The sequence below is a fragment of the Halichoerus grypus genome, chromosome 15, assembly GCF_964656455.1.
Source record: "Halichoerus grypus chromosome 15, mHalGry1.hap1.1, whole genome shotgun sequence".
Taxonomy (NCBI): domain Eukaryota; kingdom Metazoa; phylum Chordata; class Mammalia; order Carnivora; family Phocidae; genus Halichoerus; species Halichoerus grypus.
In genome coordinates, this window is record NC_135726.1 from 5,687,825 (window position 1) to 5,714,530 (window position 26,706).

The following is a 26,706-nucleotide window of genomic DNA, read 5'->3' on the forward strand; positions in this document are numbered from 1 at the left end:
AAAGAGGTTCCTGAGAGATTGCACCAAGCTAGAAGGTCCTGAAGATAGGGTGGATTAGACAAAGTTTTTCCTCAAAGTTTTGGAATCTATAGGAGTTAGGGGTCCCTTGAGGAGCTTCAAGCCAAGAGGTTAGATGGACACACAAAGGAGACAATCTCATGAATTCAGCAGCCAGGTTAGTTGAAAGCAGGCTAGAAGTATGTTAGGAGATGGGTTAAAAATTCAGAGATAGATCTGTGTATAACTCTTGGGAGATGGTGGCCATCTTTTAAGTTCTTTGTAGGGTGAGGGTGAGTCTGAGCTTAGGAAGCCAAGCATGACTGGACACTTGCTGTTTCTTACAAAAGGGCCCAACATACCATGTTTTCTAAGCATCAAGAGCTCCTGAGAGATCAAATGTAAAAATTTTAAACACTAATCTTAATCTTTGCTCATTCAGGTCACAAACATGTACCTTTATGCTGCTTTTGAGGTTCAAGACTTTCTATGCCATTTTTCCCCTTCTTTAGTGGTACAAAATATACTCAATGGAGTCACAAGATGGAAAAAGAGAATAAGATATCTGAGAATCCACACAATTTAAATAAATGAATACCGAATGCAAATGAATAAAATAACCAAACTCAACATGACTCTGGGTTTCTCATGTGAGACTCCAAAATCCCAGAACAAACTTTAATTAGTACAGGATCAGTATTCCTTTGGGCTTTAGGTAAATCCTGTTATTTTTCTTTTATATAATGAGGTGTGCAATAGTTGAACGGTATGACCAATGACAATCTGTAAGCAAATGTATGGTAAATATGGCCCCATATCATGTATCACTGTAAGCAAATGTATGGTAAATATGGCCCCATATCATGTATCATGTATCAGTGGTTCTCATGAGCCCTTCTGTTAATGTGATGACATTCTGCAAAACATGTCCATACCCATAGCATTTTGCATACATCAGAAGGTTGATGAGCCTCCTATGTTATGTGGATCTCAAGTTAATAAGTCTGACTTATGTTTTGGGGAATCACCTGGGGATCTCTTCACTGAAAGGAAGAACTTTTGGAAGTGAATAGCCACCATTTTTTCCTCAATTTGGCTTAGAAATTCATTGAACTAGTGTTGATACAAGAGAATCACAGAGTTTTATAAAAGAGATCTGGGCCACTGATGAAACCCAACTTCCTCATTCAGTAGTGAAGAACTTTTGGCATAATCTCAAATTTAGTTAACCCAAAATAAACCAGTAAATAAAAGGCAAGATCTAGACAAACTTTCTTTTATTGACAAGATAGACCAATATGCAATAGTTAATGGTCAACCGAAGAGTCAGCCCATCTTTTAATCACAATGGCACCAACCATATCCAGTATGACAAAGCATACTTTCATCTGTGTGCAGTAAGCAGGTCCTTGGTAAACATCTGCTTAGAAAATAGATGTTCTTTGCTTGCAACAGCATATCATGATATGCAGTGGTTTCACTGTTCCTATTTAGGAGCCAATAAATTGTCCAATTCTGACAGCTAGAAGCCTGGTAGTCGGTTGCCCTAAAGCCCAAATCCATAACATCATGAGATAGAGATGTATGTTGAAAATGAAAAATCTATACTCCATTCAGAAAATCATATTCAGTGGCCACTATGTTTGTGTTTTTTTTTTCAAAAAGCACAAAAATAATATTTTTCTGTTTGAAAATGTCTGTTAATTATGAAAACATAAAATCCCACACTGAGCCTGAACATGGGAAAACGAACTGAACCAACTTTCTCTCAGAAGCTACTGATGGAAATAAATGGGTCCAAATGAATTAATACTGAACAAGAGTTTTCCATTTATTTTCCCTTTATTACAAGGTGGAATTAATAATGCTAGAAAAAAGACTAAAGTGATACATTTACCCTGATAGCATCCCCTTAACAAGAGCCGCTTCTAGAAGCTAATGAGCTTTCATAGCAAACTGTTGATATGTCTACATATTAGGGTTAAAAACCCATCTTATGGTAAATTACTCTCGACTCTAATTTGGCAAGAGTAAATAATTTGTGGGCCAAGTGGGGATTTGGTGCCAAGCTCCTGATTTGGGTTATATACAATATTTCAAGACCAACTTTCATTAGTATCAATTTACAAATGAATTATGTGTAAGCAACTGAATCATACAACAAAAAAGAACATGTATCAGACTTTTCTTTGATCACTGTCTAGCTTTATTCACCCAGTGCTTTTTAAGATGCTGAAAGGAAATGGGATGATGTGTCTTTCATCTCCAAGTTCTCTCTCATTCTCTGAGTTCAGTTGCTGGGTTTGAACAATCATAAGAGGTGTTAAATTCAGTGGTTAAGTGGGGACTCTGATGGCAGACTGCCTGGGTTGGAATCCCACCTCTGCCAAGTTCTAAACAACTTGGCTTCCTGGGACAAATTACTTCACCTCTCTGGGCCTCAGTTTCTTCATCTGCAAAATGAGAATCCAAACTATGCCCACCTCCTAGAGTTCCTGTCCCTATAAATAGGATAATTCATTTAAACACTTAGCACAGTGCCTGGCACAAGGAAAATATTCAGTAAGTGTTAGCCATGCTGCTGCTGCTTCTGCTGCTTCTAGTAATGAAAAGGACAAGAAGCAGGAAGAGGGTGGAAAGGATAAAGGAGGAGGGAAAAATGAAATTCCCTGAGCATGTCTCTGTTGGAAACTGTACCTGATGCTTTCAAACACATAGATCTGAGGAATAGTACAACAAAAAAATAAAGAACAACAACAAAAAACAAGGGGGGAGATGCATGCCAACTGCAGGAGCACAACCCATGGGAGCCACCAGTATGTTTCAAGATGCTAGATGGAAGTCATCACTATCAGACACACAGAAGGGAAAGGACTGGTCTTTACAAGTGACCTGAGTAAATAGAGCTGTTTTAGGCACTCTGTCAACCAGTGACCTCGCTCATTTGTTTTCATCACCTTTACAAACATGAGACTGAAAGCTATCCACCAGGAACTCTGATAACCAACCACCCAAGAGAAAGCAGGTCCAGTCAGCCTGGTTCCTTGCCTCATGGCCAACTTTTCCCCTCCAAGAGTAAACCACGATTAAAATGAAAAGAAAACCAAACACAAACACATTTTTTAAATACTGAGCAATGTGTAAGTTGCTAAATAGGCAGCTCTTAGACTTTGGCCGATCTTGGAACTTTTTCTGATTTCCCCAGGCTACACTTTCTACTGTTCCCCTAGATCTAAAATGGGGACACCAGCAGTGAACTGCAGAGAGAAGAACAGTGACTTTGGAGGATGCATTTCTCAGCTTGCACCTTATAAAACAGTCCCTTCATTAAGTTCCCTTCCAAAGACCCAGTTGGAGATGGCTGTGGTCTCCTTGCAGGGAACTAGCAATCATCCCAATGGAGTAAAGATCCCCCACTCTAGCTCATGTGTTTTCTAATACAGCTCAGCCCCTCAAGCCTACCACTGACCTCCTGCTCTAGGCCAGTCTGTGGCACCTATTTACAGTAACTACTGGGCCCCCGTGAACATCTATGCCTATAACCTCTGTCCTGGAGTGGGGAAGCCACTTCTAAAAACAGTGCTGGGTAATTCAGACATTGCCCAGCCCACATTAGAAAGATTGACCTGCATTTATGGCTCACCCCGCCATTATCCCTTCAGCCTCATGTCAAGTCCCTTTGAAATGATGGTTGGGGAGTAATAACCAGAAGTATAATCACATCATCACATTTCTAGAAACCCTGTATTGAAAGCAGAGCTACAAATTTGAGAAAAAGTCCAGGGGAAAATAAGAAAAGCTTTCATCAGGTTCATGAATATTTTAGGTAGTGTGGAAAGAGCTTTGAAATCAGACAGACCTGAGTTCTAATATTAGCTTTCTGGTTGTGCAACTCCTACCCAAATGCTTAATCACTTTGATGCTCTTGTTTTCCAGATTTGTAAAATGGGGATGATAATAACCACTCCACAAGGTTATCATTCACATTAAATGAAGTGGTATTATAAGAGTCACCTGGCACCCAGTGGATAGTCAATAAGCTGTCCTCTTTTCTTTCATGGTTCCAGTTCAAAACACTGAGTCTGCATTTGATTACACTGCTACTTTAGTCATCAGACAAAGTTTTCCCAACTCAGAGCTACTGGGGGAGAAAGTGTCTGATTACTTTGCAAAGCCTCAATTATATCTTAAATCTGGACCCATGACTGTGACAGAAGTGACCACTGAGTGAACATGAGCTTTGCTCTTGATAAAAAAGCACAAACCAGCAGTAATGACATATTGCAATGTCTTCTGAGAAGACCACGGTCTCTTTGTTAGGCATCAAATCTAGAGAAGTCTTACCACAGGGTAAACACACACACACACACACACACACACACACACACACACACACACACACAGCCACAGCCCTAAAGGAGCCCTTGTAAATCTTATCATTAGTCACTGGATTCTCACTCAAATGACAGATAACATCTTGAGCATCACTACATCAAAAACTAATGATGTATTGTATGGTGACTAACATAACGTAATAAAATAAAATTTAAAAAAGGCATAACAAAGAAATGCATCCCTTTCTACCTGTGTGTGGGGGGGAAATAAGTTAAATTACTATATGAACCTGAATCTAAATAATGTTTTCTTTTTCCTAAACAGGTAGATAATTATCAGCATCTCTTTGGGTGGGGCAGAGGAGGTCTCCGCACAACCCCCCCTGTTTCTTTTTCTAATTTAAGAGCAGCCTGGATATGGGATGGCAATAGGTTTAATTTCTTGAACGAATTCAGATCCATTGGTAGTAGCTGCATGCAGTGATATGATAAGTTTTCTGAGATCCTGAGGAGTGCAGTCATGGATTTGTAATGTACACCCTTGAAAAGGGTAAGGGATGGAGACAGCATGCGTGTCACCTATTTGCTGCCTCTGGTCCAGGGCTCTGGGCTGACACAGCGTGGTGGGATGCTCTTTCTGTAGCTACTGCTGCCCTTGATCTAAACTGATTCTTGAACTACCCCTTGGGTGCTCAGATGAACACAGTTGAGTTGTGGACCACATAAGGCTCCAAAAGCTAGGTTCTATCAAACACTGGTACTGCACAGTATATGGCAGACCTTACTTAACAGCAACAAAAAAGTCACCATTCTTTTTAACAGTGAAAGTGAGAGTTATAGGAAAAACTATTAAGAGATATTACAGTATAGGGCGCCTGGGTGGCTCAGTTGGTTAAGCGACTGCCTTCGGCTCAGGTCATGATCCTGGAGTCCTGGGATCGAGTCCCACATCGGGCTCCCTGCTCAGCAGGGAGTCTGCTTCTCCCTCTGACCCTCCCCCGTCTCATGCTCTCTCTATCTCATTCTCTCAAATAAATAAATAAAATCTTTAAAAAAAAAAAAAAAGAGATATTACAGTATAAAAACTAGAGCCTCATCTTGTCTATACTGCTCAGCTTTGAAGTCAAATTGTGAAACAATGAGGAGTAACTTACACCAAGTACATAGTCATGGATGAATCTGATCAAATGTGCACTGTGCCAGGCTCCTGGGGAGGAAGAAGAAGCTGACAGGATCCCTGCCCCCAGTGGGCATTCCATCTAGGTGGAAAGGGCAAACTCCCATGTGTGATGTGAGCAGGGCTGACATTTTGCTAGCACACACAAGTACAGCCATTGCAGGAACACTGGCACACTTCCGTGCCCCGAGGCAAAAACCTGCCACTCCAAGACCTGAGTTCCCCCTCCTTAATGCCCCAGCTTCCTTCAGGATCCTCTAGAACCTTACTATAATTCAGCAGCTAAAGGGTTAATACTTGTGCCAGCAGGGAAGCTCCAGGAACTCTCTGTAGCCCCTAGAGCCGGTGTCCTTCTGATTGAGTCAGGTGATAAATATTTTGAATATCACCCCTGGACTCAATGCCCATAGGCTAAAATATGACGAATAACAACAGTCAAAAGTGTGAACTGAGAAGGTAATTCCTGAGAAGAATCCACATGGGAAAATGCACCCTTGGAATGTTAAGTATGTAAATTCCAAGAGGTCTGTCTTCCCTGTTGACATCACAGCTCCTAGAGAGGAGGCTGGTCCAGAACAGCAGCCCAGTGCCTGCTTATTCAATAAAATAATGAATGACTGGGGTTATGTGGGGAATCGCCCTGGAGAGGTATTGAAAGTGGCTCTAAAATGAAAAGATGAATGAGCAGAAAGTGGAGGATTCTAGGTAAGACAGTACCTCCAGGTACCCATGAACTTCCTCTACAAATCTATAGGGGGCAGCAGAGACTAGTGGCAAAAAAACAAAAACAAAAACAAAAAAACAGTTCTAGCAAAAGTCAGAATTGAATGCACCTGGTTTTGCTACTTATTAGCTGTATTATCTTGGGCCAACCACCCCACCTTCCAAAATCTGTGTTTCCTGTTTGTAAAATGCCTCTCAGAGAAGTTGTGAGATTTAATCAGACGGCGTATGTGAGGAACATGACACGGAGGAAGCAGTCAGGAGGCTTTCAGTTCTAAGAGGGCAATAGGTTTGTCTGTTCTGTTCACTGAATCGTGTCCCAGGGCCCAGGAGCATTCAAAAACAAAACAAAACAAAACAAAACAACAGACACCATAAATGTTTGTTCAGTGAAAAAATAAATAAACAGTGGCAAATTGTTCCCACTATGTTAAGTGAATAGGGACACAATCTGTCTGGATGCCTACAAAGTCCATATGAGATAGAGAGTCAGGAAGTAGGATGTTTTCCCAGAATGGGCCAAGGAACTCATCAAGATCCAAGACAGAACCTGGCAAAGAGGGGCCAGTTCACGACCACAGCTACTGTTTCCCCCTGGTAGGTGTCTAAAGTGGGAATCAGCAGCCCAGAGGTGGACCGTGGTGAGAAATGGGTCAGGAGGGTGGTGGTTAAGGGTAAAGGGTCTGCAGATAACTTGCCTGGGGACAGGGTTCTGTTCCACTATTCACTCACTGCATGACCTTGGGTGAGGTCCTGCCTAAACCTCCAGTTCCCCTCATCTGTAAAATGGGGATAATATAGTACCTGAGTCATAGGGTGGGTTCAAGCATTCAAAACAATGCAGGGCAAGTGGCTGGTACATGGGCATAGACTTCAGAATGATAGCTGTCATTATTAGAGAGGGTTGCCCCTTGGAGATTTCCCTATCCCTCTAGGCTCAGGCTGATTCCAACTTGTCACTTGACTGGCCTTTACAGTCTCCCTCCCCACCATCCTTCCCCTTAGTTTAGGGTGCTAAGATACCTGTTAACAACCTGAGGGGGTCTGGAGAGGCCTAATTTGGCACAGACCCTTGACTTTCCAGTGCACTAGGACAACAGTTCATGAACTAGGGCTCTCAGATCGGAAACTAAAACTGCCAAGCTGAGACCTGTATTAGCTACCTGTGGGCAAAAGGACTCCCCCACCCAACTGGATGAGCCATTTGGTGGAGGGATGTGTGAGCCATTTGGTGGAGGGATGTGTGAGCCTGTTGGACAAGAACATGCAAATCAACACCTGGAGACTCTGGGAAGGAAAGCCTGAGGAGGGTGTTACCTCCGTGGAGGCTAGTGTTTGTTTACCTTCATAATGGAGCAGAGAACTAAGCAGGAGAAAGAATAAGCATAACAGTGTCTCTAGATCATCCCACAGCCATATTTATTTTTAGTCCTGAATCTTGGAAACAAATTGCTTTTCTGCCAGTGCAGGAGGTTGGAGGGAGTTTACATGTTCTGCGAGGGAGGAATTCAGACAGAAGAATCAACCTTGAACTAACTGAAGTAGGAAAAATTGTTCTAAATTATTCTACAACGTCAGAGATAAAATATCATAACAGCTTGAAATGAAAAGCATAGTTTTTTAAATATTAAGGCTGAAGGGGTATTATATTTATAGGGTGTTTGGCTAAGGTATGACAACATAACTTTTCAGTCAAAGAGAAATTAAGCCTTTATTTGAGAAAATGAGATTGGATTCAGAGTCATCAAATATTTTCTAAATTAACAAAGTGTGCCAGGTGCTAAGTGAGTCAGATGTGAAACTTTTAAACAATTATCTTATGTTGTTTATCAGCCAACCCTAGTAGCTTGTCTCTGAAGGGAAAGATTGAAATGATTCTACACCCAACCCCCCAGATTTCCCTCTCAAGGTTGGGGGGGTGGGGGTAACTTCCTAGATGTTCCAATGATTTAGACCTGATTTACAATGTTCTCAAGAATAACAAAGAGGTGTATCTCATAGAACTGATAAGTGTGCTGGGAGGGTCTCTATCTTAGTTCCCTTCCAGGATTCTCCCAGTAGAGGCAGCCCTCACTAAAGAAGCTCTTACAGACAACTCTGTGTGGCCCATTTTGGCCCAGCAAAAGCCTGGTGTCTCCTGATAGACTTACTTCCTTAAAGCCACTCACCACTGCCCCGGGCCGTCCCTGCTTTTTCTAATTTCAAGAGGAACACTCTGAGAGGCCTATCCTTTGCTTCAACAGCTACCCTATGATGCTGCCTCTCTCAGACCGATAATCTCTTTCCCTCTGAGGCCTTTCACAGAATTAAGAAAGCATTTGGGGAGCAGCCCTGTTGATTCCAAGCATCCTCAGCAGCAGAGAAATCTGCATAACAGACAGGAGGAAGGAGGCTGTGGAGAATAAAGTGAGTGATACCATAGTTTGGTCTGTTACTATATTGGGCATAAAAATACTTTCAGGGTTTTGACTTTTAAATGATGCAGCCCAGTAGGGGTTCACTGAGCACAGGGCAGACTGACAGGGCAAGAAGAATAATCATTCAGGAGAATGGTCTTTGAAACTTGAGGTACCGAACTCAATTGGATAATGAAACACTGGGAACTCCACAGGGGATTTTTTTCACCTCTATAAAGAACATTCAATTAAATGCTTTTTCATTTGGACAGGAGGGGTGGAGTTATTTTTTCCCCTCTCTTTTCCACAGAAAGTATCTTCTTGGATCCTGGCCTCATTTTTTTTTTCTGCTTTTTATCACCTGTTTTTACTCCCTCTCGTGATCCGCAATGCCTGCGCACCCTGTCTTCTCACAGGTTGATGGAAATCCCCCACGTTGCCCTTGGAAATGCTCGTTACCAAGGAGAGACACAATGGCTTCACTGGGTGATGCATTGGTGATGCTTCCTGAGACTTCTTGTGCCTCCATTTCATGGGCCACTTGCTTAGCTACTTCTGAAATGCCTTAGTGCTATGAAGGCTGCATTTAACTTAGCCATCTGTGAATAACTCCATCAGGGGCAGATTCAAATCCAAAGTCAAGACTGCTTCCTGGCCAGAATGTCATCCTGTCCCACAAGGGCCAGCAAGAGTGATTTCCTGACATGAGTCCGATGCTGTTGTCCCTCCCTTGGGAGCCCTTGGGAGCCCTTGGGAGTGTGCCATGCATTACATGTGGACTTTCTTACAAATCAATTAGTGCTTGGCACCTTATAGTCTGAAATGATGTCACGCAGCCTGTGTGTAGTCAGGCGTTGGGCCATGATTTCAAAATTAATGGTCATTGGACTAGCAGAGGTATACATTTCTTTCCTGGAGTGTGACAAGATAGGAGGAATACAAGAAATGGACAAAGGAATCCTGAGGATGGGACCATGCAGCTCATTCAATTTTACCCTCCCAGATTGAAGATCTATGGGTACCAGGCTTTGTGCTTTGTGCTTGGTACAGTGACATATAAGACACAGCTTTTGTCTCATGGGTCTTACAACCTAGTAGAGGGAGCAGGGGATCATAACCTGGAGCCAAGGATATAGAGAGAACCTTGTGAACGGTCCTTAGGGAGTGCCCAAACCTCCAGAATTGTACATAAACTGAATTTGTTTAAATGAGGGTGTGTGCACATGCATCAGATTTTTCCAGGTAATGGATCCATGGCTTTTATGAGATTCTAAGAGGTATATCTCACACACACACACACACACACACACACTACCAAGGGTATGCAGGCCAGCCTGGCTGACAGGGTGTCCTGTGGTTCCAGGACAGAGAGATGGTAGAATCACCTCTTATCTGAGGTTATAAGAAGTCAAGTAGTTGGGGAAAGTTCAGAGTTGATGGCTCATGTAAAGAAAAGTGCAACTGAGAAGGAAGGAAAATGAGTCCTCAAAACGAGGAGAGACCACAGAGATACTTCAAGCCAGAGCAGGTACCAAGTGGTCAAAGAGCATAGAGATAAGGATCAGGAGCAATAGGTCAAGCCATGTAGGTAGGAGGGCAGTACGGGAGGATGGTGGGTAATAAAGACTCAGGGAGGGGACTGAAGGAGATTTGAAGAACTTGGAATGGGGCAGACTTGAGTTCAAATTTGTTAGCTTCTCTTTGCTTAGTTTCTCCAGCTACAAAGTGCAGATACCATTCTATCTCCTCCAAGGGCTATTGAGAGGAATAAATGACAAACTCATACAAGGCACAAAGCTACTGCTCAGAATAGGACTTTGATTGAATTCTAGGGATACCCTGAAAGGACTACAATTAGAGGGGACACTTGCTGCCATGGTTTGATGCCACTTAAGTGTTCTAAAATCTGTTCATATTCATCCTTTTTTCCTCTCACTCCTCCCATGTGGCTCTTGCAGAGTACTGCCTATTATGGAACTAAATTGACTCTTTCCTTGTATTAATCAAAACCCCCACATATGAAATTTCCCCATTTCCCTTTGAGAAGATGATTACTTTCCTGATAGAGGATTATTAGGAAGTCTGATGAGGCAGAAGAATGCTCTCCACAGCTACCAAGTCCCACTCACTCAGCCTCTACCATGTGGGTTCCTGCACCTTGGCAATGCCATCTACACGCAGCTGTCCTGGCCAGGTGTCACCAGATGATCGCAGGTGTTACATGAAGGGGCCATTCCTGAAGGGGCTACACATTTGCACGGCCCCAGCTTGGCATACCTTCTCACCATTGGCCACCTACCTAAATAAATTATCTAGTCTATCTGTCTCTCTCCCTCCCTCCTCCTCTCTCCCTTAGCTAGCTAGCATGCACTTACTGCATTTGGATTTTTATTAACATATAGCTAATTGCTTATTTTTTTCTTCTCCCCCTTGCTATTATGTCACTGAGGCAGGCACCATATATTATTTATTTCCATTTCTTCCCAGTAGCTGGTTCAGTGTCTGTATGAAAGGTAATCAATACATAATTGACGAACTGGTTAAGATGAGTCTAGGTCCCATAACTGATTAATGGAGTATTTCCTAAACCAGTAGTTGTCAAAGTGTGGTCTGAGAACTCCAATGGGGTCCCTGAAACACTTTCAGCAGGTATATAAAGTCAAAACTATTTTCATAATAATTCTAAGATATTATCTGCCTTTTTCACTTTTATTCTCTCACAAACTTTATGAAAAGTTCATTGATAGAGTTTCAGATTCCACATTGCAACTAGCATTTAAGAAACTAGTACTTCTTAAGTATCAAAGAAGAATATCCACAGTTACCTAAAATACCAAAAATGCTTGTCCCTTTTTCAACTACATATCTGTGAGGCAGGATTTTCTTCACTTTCTTCAACCAAAGCAATATCACAACAAACTGAATGCTTAAACAGATATAAGAATCCATCTGACTCCTATTAGGTCATTCAGTGAAGAGATTTGAAAACATGTAAAACAATGCTACTCTCCTCACTACTTTTTTTGTTGTTGTTTTGGAATATATAGTTACTTTTCACAAAAATACGTTATTTGTGCTCACATTTGGTGGGCTTGTCATTATTAATTGGTATATATGTATAATTGTTTTCAGTTTTAATTTCAAATATGGTCAGTATCAATAGATAAAATCCACATAAACAAAAGGTTTGAGTCCTCAATTATTTTTAAGGGTCTTGAGACCAAAACAGTTAAGAATCACTCTCCTAAATTTTTCCATAAAATAGCACAACACTGTAAGATGTTCCTAGGTGTTTTATTTAAAGGGGGAGGGAGGCAGGGCATGTTCTTATTGGTATGGGAAATGCCATGTTAAATAAAGTTAAATAGTTAAGTATTTTTCTTTCTTTCATGCCCTCTCAAAGCTTTTATTTCGCTAATGTTGTTTGTAAATATCTAAGGGCAAGGTATTGGTCTTCTATTGCTGTGTAACAGATTATTACAAATTTAGCTGCCTTGGGCAATAGGCATGTATTATCTTGTGGTTCAGGGGTGTTCTCAGCAGGCTGCCATCCAGGTGTCAACTGGGGCTGTGGTCTTTTCTGATGCTCACCTACGGAAGGAGCCACTTTCAAGCTCTCTATTGGCAGAATTCACCTCCTCTGGGTGGTAGAGTGACGTCTCGGTTTTCTTGCTGGACGTTGGCCAGGAGCTGTTCTTTGTACCTAGAGGCTGCCCAGGGGTCCTTTCCCTCTTCACAGATTCTCTCTCAGGACATGGCAGTATACTTCTTTAAAGCCAACAGTGGAGAGTCTCCCCAGTCCAGTCTGCGAAGACTGCATCTTACACAGCAAAACATTATTGCAGGAGGGACATCTATCTCCTTTTCCATATTCTATTGGCCAGAAGCAAGTCATAGATCCTTCCCACACTCAAAAGGAAGGGATCATGCTGGGTGTGAACATGGGAGGCAGAAATCATGGGTGCTATGCTGTCTACGACAGGTTCAGTCTACGCTTTGCTCTCACTTACTTGACCAAAGGATTGTTTTTTGTACCTATTAATAAGTCAAGTAACCCTGTTTGAGAAATGTTGATCTCAACTATTCATTATAACTAGACACACTACACTCTCCCAATGTATTTTATAAGGGGTATGTGTGTATATATAGGTATGTGAACCATAATTTTAAACTCCACTAGTCTGTAAGTCAGCACTCACCTAGAGCTTCAAGAGTATCTAGCTGAGGAAGCAACCTTTCATGTCACAGTGAGCAGTAGCTAAAGAAGGAACATACTCCTTAAGTGGATACGAGGCGTGTTCTGAGACAGAGGGTGTCACCTGTTTAAGGCCTCATCACCCCGATTCTCCCTGGGAGCATGCACACAATGCCTGTCACAGAAAGGAGACAACTCTCTGTGCAGACTGGTCAGAAATGGATCCTGAGATTGGGACCTAATATATGATGACTCTCAGAATCGGAAGACTAGCCTCGAGATGGCCTACGACTCTCAGACTGGAAAGAAATCGTTTAGACCTGTGGGGTTTGCACAGCAAAGCTCTATTTTTCAAATAAAATACTACATGGCACTCTCTTGATTAAAACAAACAAAGAGTGGACTGCTCTGGTAGAAAGAGTGTCCTGCCCACTGGAACCACACCACTAAGTCTGTACCATCCATTGTCAGGAAACCTTCAGAGCAATCCTCAAAGGTGACCCTCTGTCTCCTCACAAGGCACAATGGCCTCTCTACACACTCTGTATCCTCCGGTGCCACCTAAGAGGACCCTTCCTCATGTTTTCCCAAACCCTGTCATTAACTGCCAGCTTAGGGAATCAGATCCAACCAGCTTTTTGTGTAATTAACCAGAGAAGCACTGAGACTTTGTGACATCTCTAATTTCTGTGAACAACCCAGCCACATAGAAACTGAACAATCAGTGATTGTCTCCCAACCCCACAAGACACCCTGAGGTGGGGTGGGATGTGAAATCCCCAAGACAAATGGGAAAAGGTGAATGGAGGGCTCATCAGGCCAAACCGTATCAACTTGAATCTAACCTGAGCTACTTAGCTCTGTGGATGTAACAAGAAACAGTGAAAACAGCAAAGGAAACCTCCTCTGGCAAGTCCAAAAATGAAACACAATTGCCAGCCTGGTAGGAGATTCAACCTGGAAGCTCACCTCTACCTGTGCCCAAACCCTGCCCATGTTCTCGCCAACAACCTCCTACAAAAGTTGATCCAAAGGCTTAATGAGCCAAAAGGCATTAAGAGTCGTGCATGTGAATAATGCTACCAAATCTTGCTTCTTTAATTGGATGCAAATAGCATCACCTAGGCTCCACATCCCAGGACGCACCCTGCTCTTTGTCACGTAGCACTCTAATGCACCCCGTTCTGAAGAGCCTGGCAGGAGAGGAAGACATTAGCTGTGAGATCTGCTGGCTTCTGCCAAATTCACAAACGCTGGCAGCTAAGCCTATAGATAGAATGAGGGGTAATTTCATGCAAATGCTCTGTGCTATTCCCTGAGCTCCAAGATTAGAGATGTCAGAAAATGTAAGTGCTCCTCTGGTTAATAACACAAAGAACTAATTCAGTCTGATTCCCTAAGCTGGGAGTTAAAGAGCCGTGATTGTGAACTTACGGAGGGATGGTCTCCTTAGGGTGATGCTGGAGAGGACCAGGAATGTGCAGAGCCACGGTACCTGATGGGGGAAACAGGGCCACCTTATGAGGGTCGCTCTGAATCACGTTAAGGTGGTGTCCAGAAGGTCACATGGCTCTCGGGGCTTGGCCATGTTCTTGGTACCTGCTGGAAGTGCGGGCAGATATCATGGGTAGTAATGAGTTTATGCTGCTCCTTGGAGGAGGCCATTCCAGGCCAAGCCAAAGCTGAAGGTTTTGGGAACAAAATCTGGGAGACATGTGCAAAGGACATGCTTCATTTTATTTTTTCCCTTTCCAAAAGAGACACTTGATTCCTGGATGCATCCCTCCTAGTTTCTTGGGTACACATTTCTCCATTTTTATATGCCAAATGTTATTTGGTCACAGTCTCCAGAGGACATGGCTTTTTATTTAAATAGGGTATTTCTTGGAGATGATTTTACATCTTGCAAATTGTATGTAGCACTGGAATGTTTCAGGGGAAAACAGATGACACCATTCCCCTATTGATTGCATCGTAGGTATAGCATAGGGATTACATGTCAGGCTTTGGATTTTCAGCTTTTAATTTTCAGATTAGCCTGAAATATCTATGATGGTTTTTGAGATGAGGACACACACCTCCCTCCTTTATCTCCCTCCACACAGTCACCAGAATACATCTGACTCCTAACTTTTCTAAAAGAAAGAAAAGAAATTATTGTCAATTTGGAATCTATAGATGGCTTCATCTATCAGATTTCTAGAATAGATTGTAAGATTGTAGATGAACAAATCTCAAGCCAGACGGTATATGTTATTAAAAGCAAGAGCATGATTAATTGGTCATTTTCTCGGAGGCTGACTTAGGATTGGGTCCTGCTTTCCCCCACTGGCTGTGAGACCCAGTGAAAGGCCCTTAACTTCTCTGGGCTACATATTTCTCTAATCAGTCTAGGATACTAATATTTCTTACTTCTTAGGCTAATGTTAATAAGGATTAAATAAGGCCATGCACATGGCTAGCCTATAATAAATGATCAATAAATAGCACCTAAACTATTTTTCATTGACTTATGTAATTAAAGCCCAAAGCAAAAGTTTTTTGCACATAGCAAGTACTCAGAGTTTCTCTATCATCCTCAGGTATCTACCCACACACAGCACCCCTCTGCAATGGCAATTTCTTCCAAATAATATAACAAGTCAAATGGAACATGTTTTCTGTTTACCCCCCAGGACATATGTTCTGCTTTCTATTTTTTGTTTTTGTTTTTGACAGTGTACCATACACTAGTAGATTGGCCAGCTATATAAATGGGCAAGGTAAAGAAGTCGTATCAATTATTTAAAAAGTTTAGAGACTCAGTTTCCAGAAGAATTCCACTTACAGGTAATTACCTTATCCAGCCCGAGACCAGCCCCAGTGGAGAACGGTCTTTAGTAATAAGACCATGGGTTTGTTTTGTCATGTGAGACAAAGGAGCTCTTTACAAATGAATTGTATTTTATTTTATGGAGCTATCTACTCCAAATAAGTAGAGCCATGACTCACTGGAAATTATGAATCCTCACATGTTCATACCCCTGTTGATTTACAAGTCTTTGAGGTCACGCACAAGTGAGGGATGTTTTACTGCTAAGTATTCATGACTCTTGTCCAACTACCCTTGAAAAGAACAGTTTTCTGATTTAGAGGAGCACAGATACATTGCAAGCAAGCCCTCTGGTGTAGATGTTTCCAGAAATGAGTTTACATATCTTCAATAAGATAGTGTCAATTCTGTCCCACAGATTATCCTGAAATACTGATGATGGCTTTTTTTTTTTTTTTTAAAGATTTTATTTATTTATTTGACAGAGAGAGAGATAGCGAGAGCAGGAACGCAAGCAGGGGGAGTGGGAGAGGGAGAAGCAGGCTTCCCGCCGAGCAGGGAGCCCGATGTGGGACTCGATCCCAGGACCCTGGGATCATGACCTGAGCCGAAGGCAGACGCTTAACGACTGAGCCACCCAGGCGTCCCTGATGATGGTTTTTGAAATAGATAAAAAAAAAAACCACACTCCTCCCTGCATCCCCCTTCATACAGTCCTGAGAATATGACTGATTCTTAACTTTTCTAAAAGAAAGGAAAGAAACCATCATAAATTAGGAATCCATGGGTGGCTTTACTGATGATCAAATTTCTAGAATAGAATACAAGATTATAGACAGATGAATCTTGAGCCAGACGGTATATGTTATTAAAATCAAGAGTATGATTAATTAGTCATTTACTTGGCGTGATTTATCTTGTACCTCTCTCCACTGGTGTTGGAATTGCCTGCTGTGGACGTCAGGTGTACCACTCTGTTATGAATACTAATCAAAGTCCACAGAAGTGCAAATTGAGGGTGAATTTGAGCTCTACCAAACATCCATTTTAAAGAGCTTTTATTCAATAGGCCTAAAGTCAAGAAGCCCATAAAAGTATAGAGGAAGGGGAAAAACCAGTAATGGCGAGCTGTGTCACTCTCAAATGAGCCAAGTGCCAGCCTGAGTCTGCGTACCTGGGACCTCAGGGCTGTCTTCCTGGTGCACTTCTAAAGAAGACAGTCCCGTCTCTTCTCCTTCCTACATATTTCTCCAACCCATCCCACTTCTCTCCATTTCAACCGCCAGCCCCATAAGCCAAGCACTGCCCCCTCTCTCCTGAAAGATTGCAACAGCTTCCTCACTCTGGTGCCATTAAGTAGAAGAGACTTGTGAGAAGTGTAGCTGACCATACAACACTCTTCTTTAAACCCTTCAGGGGCTTCCATTGCTGTTAGAGAGAAGCCCTTACTCTTTGACTCAGCCCATAAAGACTGTTCAATCCCACCCCCACCCACCTCTCCTGCTTCATTTCAAATTTTTCTCTGGCTTATTCAATGTGCATCAGCCCCGCCACCCTTTTGGAGGGGGTGATGGTGCTCAAACTTCCTTTCTTTCCCAATACTTCTCACCTGTTCGTCACTCTTTTGAAAATGCCCTTCTGCAGTGCCTCTGCCTGGCTAACTCTGCCTCCTTGTCTATAACTTCAATGTCACTTCTTCCCAGAAACCTCCCTTGCTTCCCCTTCACCTCCCTCTGGAGATAGTGACCAGCCCCATAGTTTTCCCTTACAGCCCTAATGACAATCAAAATTATCATTAATTATTTTTATAATTAGCCAGTGTCACTTTCTTTTTCCTTCCCTAGACTCTAACCATGTGTGGGCTGTATGAGGATACAGCTCTGAGCACAATGCAGGGCACAATGCAGAGTAGGCCCTCAGTAAATGAGGGGGTCGAACAACAATGATGAAAGCTGTGGGCGGGACCACTAGCTGCCCACCCAAATCGGTGCCCCTTTCCTCCTGGGCTCACAGCTGGACTGCATTTCCCAATCTTCCTTGCAGGTAGGTGGTCATGTGACTGAGTGGGTACCCTACATGCCGCTCCTAGGTGCAGACCATAAAAGCCTCTCAGAGCAGCTCCTGATATTTCTGTGTTCTGGCTGACTGGGATGCTGATGTTTAGAGTCACTTTGAAGGCCATGTGTTAAAACTGGCAGAGCCACCCATTGGCCTGGGTTTCTAAATGACTTCATGGAAGGAACTCTCTGACCAAAATTGCTGGTCCAGAACTGTTGTACGAGCAGGACATAAACATCTACACTGCTAAATCACTGACATTTCAGGGTCAATTTGTTACTGCAACTTAGCCCACCTATATTAACACGTTACGATACTAATACATAGGATTCCAGGCCTTGGAAATGAGTAAAAAAAAAAGGGTGTTCCTGGCACACACACATACACACTCACACCTCCATGAACATGTAAGTAGACCTCTGGAGGTAGAAGAAAAAAATTGAATCTGACAAAGTATCATATTATGAAAAAATTAGTATTTAAATTTTTTTCAATGTATCTCCATTTATTTCTTTCCTCTTACTCACTCAATCTCCAATAACTATGAGAACAGTCTGATTACTGGTGTTTCTTTTTTTTTTTAATTTGATTATGTTATGTTAGTCACCATACAGTACATCATTAGTTTTTGATGTAGTGTTCAATGATTCATTGTTTTCGTATAACACCCAGTGCTCCATGCAGTACGTGCCCTCCTTAATACCCATCCCCCCACCCCCTCTCCTCTAAAACCCTCAGTTTGTTTCTTTATAAAGAGCCACCACTGCCTCTTACATTTCTCCCTATCTTGACATGCTGCCCTAGTAATTCCAATTAAGGCCCTGGGTGTGGATGAGCCCTCACAGTTAGGAGGGGAGGACCTCCGAAAGCAATAGAAAGTCCAAAATTCTCACTGAAATTAGAATCTCATCTAGTAAGCAATTCCATTGTTTAATGCAGAACTTACTTTTGCCCTAGGACAGTTCAGGGACAGGAAGAATCACCAGAAAGATTTTTCAAACAAATAAAAAGTTCTCTATGTCCTTGGGGTTTCTGTCAAGTAATCTGAGGGCTGAGACCCCACCTCCTGTAGGTTACCTCTCTTTGCCCTCACAGCCCAATGGCTAACTCAAGCTGCGCGGAAGACAGGCTCACGCAGCTTTGCAAGCCTCTGCTGAGCAAGTTAATCTAGCTGAGTTAATGGCGATGCAGCCACTTACCACCATCACAGAGAGCCTAATCAGTCAGCTGGTTGGAGTTCTGGGGCCTAGGAGCTCGCCCCTCCTTGCCCAGCCTTCCTCTGGCTTTGGAAACCTCTGTACTTATTAGGAGCACCTGCTCACAGAATTGTGGAGCCTTTGGCCCTAAAAGGGAGGAACTGAGCACTTTCTGGCTCTGAGTATAGATCTCCCATGCTCCTGGAAGCCTGTTTCTTCCACAGGAAATGTCCCTGAGTGCCAAGCCTGCAATAATGGAAAGGAACATTTTCTCACATTGAGCCACACCTGTTGTCAACAAGCATTTGCTTCCAATCTATTTAAGCTCCATGGGGGAAGGAGGCTGTGTGGGTCTCGGGCATTTTTTTGGCAATGCTGGGCCCACAGCACCTGGGAAAGCTTCACAAAGTCTATGCTATTGTTTAAGAAGTGGAGTTGCTCCTGCTAACAGCTGCTGTGTTCCAATAGAGACCTGAGGCCTCTGGGAAAGTCACAAAAGCCTCACCCAGGCCCCTGTGCAGAACTGAGTGCCAGCCCCTTAGAGTTGAAAAGCAGCCCATGCCTGTTAGGATTCTTGCAGACTCACCAAGAGTGGGAGCAAAGTAGAGAGAGGGCCAGTTTCTGGCTTGTGATCGGTGCTGGAGCTGCTTTTGTTGTTACTGGTTTAGTTTTGGTCAAAGATGTCACTAGGAAAAGTTATGTTAAGAGTCTGGATTGACTGAATGCAAATAACCTAAGATGTACTTATCCATCTATAATTTATTTGTTCATCTGTTCTGATTTGTTTTTATTTATAAACCCATTTATTCTTTCCCCCTTTCCTTCATTCAGAATCAGAGACCCATCCTGGATCCCAGTTCTTCTGATTTGCTCCCTGAGACCCAACTTCAATTCCTGTCATCTGCCTGATGCCTTAATAACCCCATACCTTCTGCCCCTTGGTAGGGCTCTGCTCCAGAATACAGATATTCTACTCAGCAAAGTGACACTCTTGGAGAGGACTTGAGGGCTAAGCATTCATCCACTGCTTAATTCCCCGATGTCATATTGCCCACCCCCAGAGCTTACACTCATATTCACTATGCATAGCTTCAGGGTTCACATGTGCCCAACCTTCTTTGAATCATTCAGACACAGTAAGCCCGTCCTTCTTGAGAATTCCCGCAGCAACATGGCATAGTTCTCTACAGTAACACTCAGCATTTTGCTGTGTAGTTTTTGGTTAATTTATGACTCCTATATAAGATTGTAAGCTCCTTAAGGGTAGCGATGTGACTTATGTGTCTCTTTATTACCAGTGCCCAGAGGTTTGATCAATGTTTGCCAAAGGATTTTTTAAAGGATAGACAGTTGTATGGATGATGAGTAGACTGATGGATGAGTGGGTGGATACATGAAAGGATGAATGTGTAAATGGATTTATAGGTAAATAAAGAGGAGGGTAAATGGGTGGATGGATGGATAGGGACAGAGAGATGAACACATATGCAGATGAATGGGTAGGTGCATGGGTGAGTGAGTGGATGGTTGGGTGAGTCCATGGTTGAGTGGATGGATGGATGATAGATTAATCACTGGGTGGACAGATGGATGAACAGAGAATGAATGAATGCTGGATGAGTGAGGGTGAGTGAATGGTGGCTGAGTGAGTGGACAGCTAGATGAATGGGTGAAGAATGACCTCAACCATCAAGATATCAATGTTCACTTCAACAGTATAGCTTACTTCCAATAAGATAATCTCCAACTGTTAATCCCTTGAATAAACTCACAAAACCTGAACTGCCAGCAAGTGAAAGAGTAGGCAGACCCCTCATGGCCTGCATGCCCTGGAGCTGAAAGAATATGAAGATGCTAGAATTTCAGGCTATTGGCCAATAGATGAAATGTTTCCCTGTGGCAACCAATAGCATTGCTCTGGCAATAGTCAAATCTGCTTCACTTCATTATCTTTTAAAAATCATTTCTTGCATATTAAAATCACCCCTTTTATTCTTCAGAAATGATACCTAACATGAACCTAGAGGCAAGCTGTAGAAGATGCACTTGAAACAGAAATGGACACCGACGGAAATAAGGGAGTCAAGCCCAGAACGGCCTACCTTCCCAGGCAATCCTTGAAAAACAATCTCTTCAGATAAGCAAGATAAGAGAACGACTTCCCCAAATGTGACCTTGTTTCAAAGCCACACAGCCTTCCTCATGCCAGTCTGCAGTTAGTCAGAAAATAAGAGAATATATAGTATTCAGCTACTGCCATGTGTGGAATGAAGCCTCACCCTGTTCCTGTGTGTTAGGTTATTGTGTTTTTTATTACTGCCACTATGCTAGAGAGGTCTTTCCTTCCTCCAAGATAACAACAGAATAGTGAACCAGTTTGAGAGAGAAAAGCTGTCAGTTTGGATAAAATTAGTCTGTTTTATTTTTTTATTTAAAAAAATGGGAAGCTAATCATGCCAATTGTAATTTTAGTAAGTTATTTCTAATGTGAGTTTATTAAAGCATGAATTTTCCCTTGGGCTAGACTAATGACCACTATTAGGTATGCTACCCTATTTTAAACGATCAAAATATTCAATGAAATAAGATGAAAATTATAGATAGTGATAATTACAAAATGTCAGCATCACCTGGAATCAATTTACTAATATGTCAGTTTGGGTATGGAGAAGAAGAGTCATTTTAAAATGTGCAGAAGGCACGTTGCATGGGCTGCTGTCATTTATCCTTTGGGGACTGTCACGACTGAATATTTATATGCCTTGCTCTCCCCTGCAGTTGTTTCTAGCCTGCTGGCTACACCCTTTATCAGAGAGCAAGGGAAGGACTGGCAAGGAGAGAAAGCTCCCCCACCTCCCTCAATCCCCAGGTCCTTTCCTAAATTTTTGCAGGGAAGTGGAGACAGACCTTTCAAATAAACCAATTCAGTTGTAACCACTTGGGGTCTATATATGTGATTTTCCTCTTAAATATATAGTATTGGCCATCCCCCACCCCCAATTCCTGTAAGTGAACAGGAGCGGGGTTCTATGTAATTAGATATATCGCAAACGCCGTTGCTTAGTTTTAAGTCAAGGCTTCAGCTGTGCTTGTTTTGTTTAGGTGAATCACCTGTGTACCTGAAATCATGAGCAAAATGAATTTGCTCTTGGCACAGAAGGGCAGATACCACATCCCCTAAAGTGTACCTGTCAGGGAATGGTGCAGTTAATGTGATGCACATGCACAGATGTGTTTGGCTCCTTGGGGGACTGATCAATTCATTGAGGCTGTCAAAAATACCGGTGTGACGAGATAGGATGAGAACCACGACCTTCCCTCTTTCCCTTTCCTACAGTTGCCTCCCCCCAATATCCTTCTGCCACCATCTGCCACACAAAAGATATTTGGGGGTCTAAACATGTGCTCATACAGACACACACTCGAATGCTGCACTCCTCAGTTTAAACAACGACCAACAATTTGGTTCTGGTGGGAGAGAGTGCCTGGATGAACTCCCAAAGTAGAGCTGGTCAGTTACAGGTAAATCTTGACATTGGTTTAGATCTTTGTTTCCTGTTCTTTTCTGCTTTGTCTTCTGCCCCCTCCCACCCTGCCCCTCAAAGCCACTGATGGTTCTTACAGGTCCACTCCCAAACTCTCTCTTCTGCACAGTCTATTCCAGATGCCTTTGTCCCACAGGAGCAAGAAACCTTCCTACTGAACACCAGGGAATAACCTGGGCCATGCCAGCAGCCCAATTTGACCAGGACCATTGGACTCGGTACGGGAATTCCTGGAGCAGCCTCTGCTCTGTTCTGGGTGGACAGCTCTGGGAAACAGCACGGCACGGTGGTGGAGACCATAGGTTCTGAAGCCAAACTGCCACCTACCAGTGGTGCGACTTTGGGCAAGTCCCCAATGTCTCGGTGACTCAGTTTCCTCGGCTACAAAATCGGGAAAATTATACCTGCCTCCTAGAGATTAAATTTGCCAAGTGCTTAGAATGGAACCTAGCACACAGTAAGTGCTTTTTACATATTTATTAAATAAAAAAATGATTTCTAATGGATCAATTGCTCAAGCCTCAGTGTTTGATTACTCAGCCTCCCCACTTCGAGGTTCCTTTTCATCTCTGTTCCAGAGTCCAGCATCTTTCTTTGGACTGGGATCTCAATCTTTCTATCTGAGATCAATTAATGTACCCAGCAATCATCGGAGCTGATTCCTAATCATTCTCTTTTCTCAGACCTACACTTGTATTTAAAACTACCATAGAACTGAAGACCAAGGATACTTCGGTTCCTGAGACTCAGACAACCTAACCATTTTAAATCCCCTATCGAACTAAGGAAAGGAAGGTGGTAGCCTTTGCCATGTCCTATGTTTGGAAATGATTGAATATAGGTTTCTATTACCTTGTGTGCCTAAAGCACCAAGCTTTTGTAAAGAATGAAGCCTGTGGATAGGTCTAAGTTAAAACCTACTAGTTCTTAAAAGGAAATGCATGAAATAATAAATAATAAATAAGGAAGGGGATGATTCCCTGCCAACCGTATCTAATAAAAACTTGCTGGTGATCACATCTTAAAGAAAGAAGGCAGATTTTGTGTGTGTGTGTGTGTGTGTGTGTGTGTGTGTGTGTGAGAGAGAGAGAGAGAGAGAGAGAGAGAGGAAAGACAGATTCCAAAGGCCATTCCCAAAGAGGAGCTACAACAAGGTCTCAGGCAAAGTCTACATCATGAATGAACATAAAGCCTTCTATTCCAGGGAGACTGCTTCAAAGGTCAATACTTATTTGGGTTGAAAAGACATAGCAGCAATATGGAAATGCACCCAACACCCAAAACTTAGCAGTAAGGTTGGCTTCAGCATCATGGATCAAACAGGTGGATACCAAGTTATTGAAAGAGACAACATTTTTAGACCAGCTAAACCTGAGAGCTATCCTAGGTTTTTGAGACTGAGATGCCTTTATCCTATCAAGGTATATAGACAGTTATAGGGGCTGCATCATTCCTCAAGACAAGCAAGATATTCTGGACAGACAGTGTAAGTGAGCATCATTTTGCATTAAAGTAATCATGGATATTGTGGTAGGTGCCTGCTCTCAATGGTCTCCGCCTCCCTGTATGTACGCCCTTGGGTAATTTCCCCTCTTGAGTATGTGCAGAACCTAGTCACTTGTTTCTAATGAATAGAATATGGCAAAAGTGTCAGGGTATCTCCTCCATGATTAAGTTACCAAAGATTGTGACTTCTCTCTTCTTGGCATTTTGGCTCTCTAATTCTTCTCACTTGTTTTCTCTGAAGAAACATGCTGCCATGTAGTGAGCTGCCCTATGGAGAAGTCCATATGGCAAGGAACTGGGCTTTCTCTGGCCAACAGCCAGAATGGAAGTAAGGCCCTCGGTCCATTAGCCTTCAGGATGGAATCCTACCAATAACCCCATGAGTGAGCTTGGAAGTGAACTCATCCCCAGTTGAGGCTTCAGAGGACTGTAGCCCCAGCCCACACCTTAACAGCAGCCTTGATTATAGCCAGGGCACCTGCTAAGATGAACCCATTCCTGACCCACAGAAACTGTGCAGTAATAAATGTGATTTTGTTAAGCAGCAGTTGATAACTAATGCAGGTTTATTATGGACTAGGGTTTCAGCTCATGCACACACAAGGCCCCCTGAATTATATGCTCTAGGAGGTGCCATGCACAAAGAATGCTGTGGAGATACATAACATTAGAGCCCTGCAACCATATTTACATCTTCACTTTGAATATTTTTTATCTTTTTGAGCTAGCTATCTGACCTGACCTCCTTGATCCTCAGTTTCCTAAACTGTAAAGTGGATATAAGAATCTTGGTATCATCGGTTTCCTGGGAAAGGTAAACCAGGGGTCTCTGAAAAGCACGGTATCTGGCGTACAACAGCTTTGATTCCGTGCAAAGTGCTAGGACTCTGAGGGCTCTGTCTTTACTCCAGCTAGAAGTAGAACCTCCCATCTCTTCTCTGTCAGAGGAAGGGAGGAATGAAGTCACCTCAAACCAGCTCTGTCTGCTTTCCCAAGGCAGTTCCCCTCTGGTGTTTGATTATATCATTAAGTACCAGGTGTTTAGTTTGGAAAGAAAACCAACTCCATAGTCAACCCCTCTAGGTACAATGAAAACAGAACACACATAGATCATGGATTTAACCTTCTCATTCCGTTAAAGCCTGTGTTCCCCCAAACAAATAGATTCTTATTTGAAAAGAAGGTTCTCATTTGCAGGTTGTTTGTGTATTATTAAATTTGCCACTATGTCCAGCTGGTCCCTTTGTGTGTCCCCACTGACTACAGTAATGTCTACAGATTCAGAGACTTCCACTAAGCACGGCTGCTTGTTAAAAATAATAAAGGGCTCCTGCCAGTTGAGCACCAACTCTGTGCTAGGTATTTCTGCTTGCAGATTTTGATATTTTTGCACACATGGCATAAATAGTGCCCTTTGCTATTGCTCCCTTCACACCTCCATCCACTCATGAAAAAAAATCCACCAGTATGTGTCCCAAACAGAGGGACAGTCTAGGAATAGGCTTAAGGGTTGTTTCTCCCAACATGTATCCAAGCAAAGAAGAAAGGTACTAATGTTGCAAGGATCAATGGTGTATCTGGCCCTGTCCTGGGAGGCTTCTGCAAGGGGGTCTCAGGGAGGCTGTGAAGCATATGAGTTAAGGTCATTGGCTGAGGGGCCAAACTGCCTGAGTTTTAATCCTTCCTCCACTATTTACTTACTAGAGAACTTCAGGCATATTACTTAACCTCTCTGTGGCCCAGTTTCTTCAGCTGTGAGATGGAGTTAATAGAGTACCATCTCTTGGGGCGCCTGGGTGGCTCAGTCGTTAAGTGTCTGCCGTCAGCTCAGGTCATGATCCCAGGGTCCTGGGATCGAGCCCCGCTTCGGGGTCCCTGTTCCATGGAGAACCTGCTTCTCCCTCTCCCACTCCCCCTGCTTGTGTTCCCTCTCTCACTGTGTCTCTCTCTGTCAAAATAAAATAAAATCTTAAAAAAAAAAAGAGTACCATCTCATAACACTGTCTTAAAGATCAAATAAGTCAACAGATTTTAAATATGCAACTCATCTTACCAAGGAATCAACAAAGGTTATCAGTCTAACCTTTGATATATAGACTATGAGCTAGGTGTGATTCCACTCCCATTTTACTGATGAGAAAAGTGAAGTTCAGAGAAACCAAAGTCCTTCCCCAAGCTCATAGAGCTGGTAGATGACAGAACTAGAATACCAACCCACACAGGACTGAGTCCAAAGCTGTGACTACCATAACTACTGACTTAGGAGGCTCTGCTGATTCTCTTGTAGATACTGGTAATGATAACAGTGACCACAAAATGTCCATTTCTTGTGTGCCAGGTACCATCCTAAGAGCTTCACATGCATTTGTCTCATTCACTCTTCATCACATCTATATGCAGTAGGTGCAATCGTCACCATGTAACAAATAAGGAAATTGAGGTGCAGAAAGGTGAAACAATGCACTCAAAGTCACAAGTGGTAGAGACTCCTAATGCTCATCATGCCCTGTCCCACTCTCCTTCCAGGCACATGGGAGGATGAGGAGTCCCAGGACCGTAAGGCAGGGCCCTGGAATCGTTCTTGCTCAAGGGCTATAGGCAGAAGTGATCTGATTCATTTCTAAGTCAAAGCATTTCATTGCTGAGACTCTCCAATGCTCTCTCCCCAGCTGTAGCAATCGTAGGAGCACATTTGATAAAGGAGGGGCCATAAGACCAAGCAGCCTCACTTGCTCAGCCCCCTCATGCAGAAGCGTTCCCTGACTTA

General features: G+C 42.8%; 1 protein-coding gene across 3 annotated transcripts in view; it reads right to left on the minus strand.

The window, feature by feature from the left end:
• Window positions 1-26,706, minus strand: part of CDH13 (cadherin 13) — a 1,400,946-nt gene that overhangs the window by 840,146 nt on the left and 534,094 nt on the right. The window contains exon 5 of one of the 3 annotated variants that reach the window (XM_078063201.1): window positions 5,562-5,590. The exons of the other annotated variants lie outside the window; for them this stretch is intronic. Coding sequence (XP_077919327.1) covers window positions 5,562-5,590 — 29 coding nt within the window. The remainder of the gene's footprint in view (window positions 1-5,561; window positions 5,591-26,706) is intronic. 3 annotated transcript variants of the gene reach the window in all.